General features: G+C 32.4%; 1 protein-coding gene across 1 annotated transcript; it reads right to left on the reverse strand.

Annotated features, from left to right (window-relative positions):
* Window positions 1-3,974: 3,974 nt before the first annotated feature.
* LOC104891513 (germin-like protein subfamily 2 member 4) lies at window positions 3,975-5,541 on the reverse strand. The gene is made up of 2 exons (XM_010677219.4): window positions 5,256-5,541; window positions 3,975-4,645 (listed from the first exon to the last, which is right to left on the reverse strand). Exons 1-2 carry the CDS (start codon window positions 5,365-5,367, stop codon window positions 4,104-4,106), a joined length of 654 nt encoding a protein of 217 aa, XP_010675521.1. The 5' UTR covers window positions 5,368-5,541; the 3' UTR covers window positions 3,975-4,103.
* Window positions 5,542-6,760: the final 1,219 nt, after the last annotated feature.

The following is a 6,760-nucleotide window of genomic DNA, read 5'->3' on the forward strand; positions in this document are numbered from 1 at the left end:
ACAACAACTTCGTGACTGTGGAATTTACGATGTGTTCCCATCTATTGTGATAATACTAGTGCAATTAGTATTTCTAAAGATCCCGTGCATTATTCTAGAGTTAAGCATATCCATATTAGGCATCATTTTCTAAAGGATAATGTTGAGAAGGGTCTTATTAAAATGGAATTTTGTGAAACTGAACGTCGGATTGCTGATATTTTGTCTAAGCCCTTAAATAGAGATAGGTTTGAAAAACTGAGACTTGAACTTGGCTTTATTAAGTTGAAATAATTTCGATAATCTTTCTCCCAATTGGTCTTACTCTTTGGCATTATGTATGTGTGAATAAATTTGATTTTTTTATTTGTTTAAAAATGCATCACAATCTTCATATGATTATTTCAAACCGTGTACAATACACGGTTAAGTAAATTTATTTTACTTTTCACCTTCCTTCATTACTCCCTAGTTTTCCCCTTAAACCAAAAATTACACCTTTTCACCTCAAATAAAACCGAAAAACCTTCCAAAATCATGAACACCTCACAAACTTCTCATTCTCTCTCTAACCAAAAACCCGAAAAACCCTATCCCTCTTCCACTCACACCGAATCTCCAACTCCCATGGATATCTCTCCCAATCCATCAAAACGGATCTTGAGAAAGAGGAAGCAAACTGAAGAAACTTGGGAAATGGAAGTGAAGGAATCACATGCAAAGATTGAGGGGGAACCTGCTGTTCCAGTGAAAGGAACAACCAAGAGTGCGAAGGGTTCCCAAAGTTCTTGAAAGTAAGTGTGGTGGATGGAATTGTAACTCGAGGCCGAGTCGATGTGGTTGATAATGCGGATGAGGATGAAGAATTTGTTGTTCCCATCTCTAGGGAACACAGTGATGAATGTGATGGAGAAGAGGATGATGAAACCAAATTTGAGGTAGAGAAGGAAAAAGAAAAATGAAAAAATCGAAAAAGAAAAAGAAAAGGAAAAAGGGAAGAAGGTGGTTGAAATAGAAGAATTGAAGATATGACCACGACCCTCCAAAAGATGAACAAGAAGTTGACGAAATTAAAGGATATCATGTTCAAGCTTGATAAAACCGTTGAAAACAATCATAAGGAAGTGATGATCAAATTGGATGATGTGGTGGAAGAAGTGGTCGAACAACCTTTCTCTCCTATGCCTTAAACACTATTCTTAGTTTAGTTTTCTTAGTGTGGGAACAAAACCTTTTGTTTTATGTCTTTTCTTTCTTTCCTTCTTAGCATGCTACAATGGAACTATGTTAATTTGATAATTCTCAGTTAAATCTTTTTGCATGTGTGCGTCTCTTGAATGGCTAATATTCTTGGATTGCGGTTTTGAGAGTTGAATGCTTTATTTGCTTATACTAACCAAATTTTCTCTAACAAAGTTTGGTGGTGTGACGTGTTTTGAAAATTTCATCTTTTCGAAATCGCGGAATAATGTTTTTAAAGATGCCAAAGGGGAAAAGAGAAAGGCAATAAGAGTAAATATTTATCTAAGTCATGGTTCATGTTCTTACGTTTACGTTTATTCAAATCGTTTTTTTTTCTTAGTTACTTAAAAATAAAATAACAAGTCTATTAGAATTAATTTAACTTAGTTGAATTACTTTGTTAGAGTTTTATATGACTTAGTTAAATTATATATTATTTTGTATATGCCTTTTGTTGCCATCTTCAAAAAGGGGAAAATTGTTTACCCTTGAGTTTTGAAGATGACTTAAACACAAAAGACATATTGTATTTTATTTATGATAATGCTAGGTAATTCATTCTCGAGCAAAGATAATACTTGATTGAAGACGATTAAAATGGAGAATTAATCAAAGATCGAAGTGAAGATGTTCGAGTGATGAAGTATCAAGCTTGGAGTGAAGATTAGAATACATTAGGGTGTATTTAATATCTTCATGTTAAGGTTGAGTGAAAGCTCAATTTAGTTTGTGCTGAATTCTCAAAAGGAACTTGAAACTGTTCCCATGAAAGGAACATACCCTGGCACAGTTAGGAACAAGGTTAAGGAACAAAACTTATAGGCAGCTTTAGGAACACCTAAATAACTTCTATGTAGTGCGCCTAACATTTGTTATGCACCTAACAAGTCAGATAGAAGTTTTAGGATAGTTTTGACCAGATCCACCATTTTAGGGTGGTTGTTTTTAGTTTGTTAGGAAAAGATTTAAAATGATTTTCTGATTTTATTAAGATAAATATCTAACCGATTTTAATCTTATGTTTTATATTTTAATTAAACTAAAAGATTTTGTTTTCAAAATTAAATATAGTTTCCGGTTTTAAAAAAGAATTTCGTTTTAAATATAAAAATGATTTTCGTTTTAATCAAACTTATTTTTAAAGATATTTTCCTAAACACTATTTAAAGTAAATATTTTATTTACTCCCCCAAAAATCTGTTATCACGCCTAAACTACTGCTACACGTTAATTTGTAGTTAGTGGTTAGTGGGCTTGGTTAATTATTTCCCAAGTCTTAATAAATTTAAATAGTTTAATTATTCCCCAAGTATCTAAAATCTCGTAATACTTACTGCTTCTTAGTTTTAAATTAAATAGTGGAGTAAGTGGATTAATTACTTCTCAAGGAATATTTGATATAAACTAATTAATTAATTAGAATCATGGACATCATGGGATAATGGATTAAGTAGTGGATAAGTTTATGTCTTGTCTAAATTGTCTATAAATAGGCGCCTAAACCTTAGAACAAATTGTGTCTGACTTAGCTAAATATTCTTAGTTGTCTAAAAGAGTCAGTGCCATTCCTAAGAGAATTCATACTTACTTTATTCGAGTTATACTCTTCCATTGTCTTACAAATTGTATTTTTAAGTTACGGGTTTGAGTGAACTCTTGTAAGTGTGAGAAGCTTCGAGTGAAGCAAGAGAAAGAAAAAGAGAAAGTAACTTCTAGTGAAGTTTGAGAGGAATGACAATTGTCGGATCTATCGTTGGGAACTTGAGTTTAGTAACTTAAGTTGTGGCTCGAGAGAAAAGTAATAGGATTGCAAACAGGGTTGTTTTGGCCTATTATAGTGGAAAGTTTGAGTTAAAATCCCTTGTGGTCGAGGTTGTTTCTTCCTATTGGCCTAGGAAGTTTTTCCTCGCTAAAATCTCTCGTGTTCCTATTGTGTGTTCCCAAGTTAACTTTAAATTCCGCAAAAAGTATAGCTTATTTTCTCACTATAATTTACCCCCCCTCTTATAGTGCTCATATTATACAATTGAAGGGGAAGGGGATATCGATGGGGTAGGGTTTCCGGCGGAGGGGTGGGGTTTTTGGCAGGTGGGGTGCGGTGGTGGAGAGGGGGGTTGGGCTACTATGGTGGGTGGAAGAGGGGGTTGGTTAATTTGTTAATTGTTAATTTAGGTTTAATTAAGTAGGTTTAATTTTGGTTAATTGTTATAAGTAAGGGTAAGTTGGTAATTCAATAGGCCAAAACTTACCAATTTGGGAAAGAAAAAAGTGTAACATGTATTTTGCACCATTCCATTTATGGAAAGTGTAACATGTAAAAAAAAAAGCAGAGGAAGTATGTGAAATTACTCTGTGATTTATTTTACGATAGGATCGGGTATAAAGTCGTAGGATATCGTATTAAGATTCTGCCATGTGATTTTTTGTCGTTGGTTAGGATCGAAAGATCCTGCAAAATTAAGATCCTACATAAGATCGGGATCGGTGAATTTCTTCCGAATCTAGAATTGTAGGACCGTAAGATCCAGATGGGGATTTTAGCAAGGATGTTTGACAAGTATTGGTAGTCATCGTGTGACTAGGACCACAAATCCACAGTGATTAATTAAGCAGTAGCGCAATCTTAGGAAATTGATTGTTAGCGGTTTAGCACATAATTCCAAGGATATTTAAGAGGAAACTTATTTCTTATAAATAGTATATATTAATACAAATCTATAAAGAACGTTAGCCTTAACAATGGAAAATTATAATGAACTTAAAAAATGAAAAAGACATTAAATCCAATGAACTTCAATCTCAACAATCTTATGCCAATATTATTTACTAATCAACATCTTTTGTACTTATAAGTTAATATCCATAAGAAGATACACATACGTCTATGGAGTAAGGCCAGCCCTAATCTTTTTGACATTGTGTTCGTCAATGTTAAAAGCCTGAGCCAACACATCATTAGACACAGGAGGATTGGAAGTAAAGAGAGCAGCTGCAAATTGTTGAGTGCCTGGAAGTTGGCTGTTGAAGGCAGCTAATGCAGCAGCTGGATATTTCAACATGTTTTTCTGAAAGTGAGCCAAACCTCTAGGGAAAACAAATACTTCTCCAGCTTTAACAACCTTGGAAATGAGCTTATTGTCGGTCGTTATAAAACCAACGTACAATTCACCCTTAAGAACATAGATCATTTCAGTGGCACGAGGGTGTATGTGAGGTGGGTTTAGACCGTAGGGAGTAAAGTCGACACGAGCCATCGAGACTCCCAAGGTGTTGAGACCAGGGATGTCCTGCACATTCGCTCCGGTGACTCGAGAACCAAGGATTTTATTTGTGATTTGGCCTGGTTGTGAAATTCCGGTGAAGAAGAAGTCTTCAGGGGTTATCATGGTCATATTTTTACATGTGAATCCATTCACTAATATTCCTGAAACATTTGTGGATAAGAAGCTTAATTAGATAATTAGATTTAAAACTTATAGATTAATTACGAATTAAGAAAATGAGATTATTAGAGTAAACATATACTCGATTATGGCTTGTAAAAAATTTTCCTTATACAATATGAGCAAAATTAATAAATATATCCAATATTGGCAAGTCCAATGAAAAAAAATGAAAAAGCTACAACCTTTCTTAATATTATGAGATATATCAACTATATGAACATGAGTATATACTTCCTTCGTTTTTTTTACTCGCTACACTTTGAATTTCACGCTTGTCGATGCACTATTTTGATTATTAATATCTTTAATTGTGTATTAGAGTAAAGTATAAAAACTTGATCTTATGAAAATATACATTGAGATAAATCCAACGACACATTACATTATAACATTTGATTTTATATAATAATAAATAATGTATGGTCAAAAATGAATAGTGGAATAATTTTCAAAGCGTATCATCGAGTAATTTGAAACTGAGGAAGTATAAGAATTCCTGAATGTAGAGTTTATTACTATAGAAACAAGCTATACGTTACAATACTAGAAGGTGATAAAAATCTAATTAGACAAAAGGAGAAAAATTACCAGATGTACGATCAGCAACACAAACATCTTGAAGCATATCAGGATCGCTGGCAAAGACCCCAACAGCAAAAGCCGCCGCTAGCACCACCAAGACTACCCAAACAGCCGCCATTTCGAAAGAGATTTATGAGGAAAGAATAATCGTTGTAAGACGCTTGGACACCACAGCAATAGAGAAGAAAGCAGTAAACTTAAAGAGTGTTTGCTTGAGAACAAATAACTAGCATTTTGCTTTATATAATACCAAGTGAGTAGAACAGGCCAATGCATGGATAATAACTTATTGTATAAAACAAGCGAGTTTCCGAGCATTTACGGGACATGTCTTCTTAACCTTGACCACTTCAACAAAACATATAATAAAAACATATCACCAAAGAATCCTCTTCTAAAAAAAATGTCAGGATAAGAACGGTTCTAATGCATGTTGACAACTTCTACCATGTTACTTGTCCTAGCTACTTGCATTTTACTATCCATTAATAATTTACGTACATATTCTAGTTGTGATAATAAATAGACATGCTATATTATGACAAGATGAGGATCCGATAATGATAGGTTTTCGTTTTAGTTTGGAAACATGCTCTCAGCAATTCTTCCATTTTTGTTTTTCTGATAGGATCAGAGAACAAATGGCTTAGTAGGTTGACCGTTTCAACTTATAAATACATTGGCTCGGACATGCCGCAAATAAGTTACAATTATTAAAAATATTATTATATATAAATTTTATAATTGATTTTATTGTCTTTTCGTACTTTTTTAACTAGTGTAAAATTGAAAAATGAACGATATGACATGATAAGTTGTTTTTAAAAAACATTATACATAATTGACTATAAAAATAACAATTTTAATGGAATTGGGATAAGAGAATATTATTAGCTTAATAAAAGTGCCAAATAAGTTACAATTATTAAATATATTATTATATATAAATTTTATAATTGATTTTATTGTCTTTTCGTACTTTTTTAACTAGTGTAAAATTGAAAAATGAACGATATGGCATGATAAGTTGTTTTTAAAAAAACATTATACATAATTGACTATAAAAATAACAATTTTAATGGAATTGGGATAAGAGAATATTATTACCTTAATAAAAGTGCTAGAGATGAAAGCAAAAGGTTTGTCTATATCTTTATAATCACATATAATTATAAGACGTTGTTATATTTTACGTTGAAATAATAAACATTAAAATTGTATTAGATTGGTGGTTAAACTCTCACCTTTCATTTCAAAGGTCATGAGTTCAATTACAAGTAGCTAAACATTGTTAATATTTTTAATGAGATCATAAACATCTGGCACATACGATATAGAGTACCATGTGGCACTGTTCCTTTGATGGAAACACTTTTTAATATATTAATATAGATGGTTTTACATTTTAATTAACAGAGTTCTTTAAAAAATAACATTGTTTTGGCTAATTAACCACAATATTATGCTATCTTTTGGTTGCTTGCTAACATTTATCTTCTAGTAAGACTATT

This window comes from Beta vulgaris, chromosome 4, assembly GCF_026745355.1.
Source record: "Beta vulgaris subsp. vulgaris cultivar EL10 chromosome 4, EL10.2, whole genome shotgun sequence".
Lineage (NCBI taxonomy): Eukaryota > Viridiplantae > Streptophyta > Magnoliopsida > Caryophyllales > Amaranthaceae > Beta > Beta vulgaris.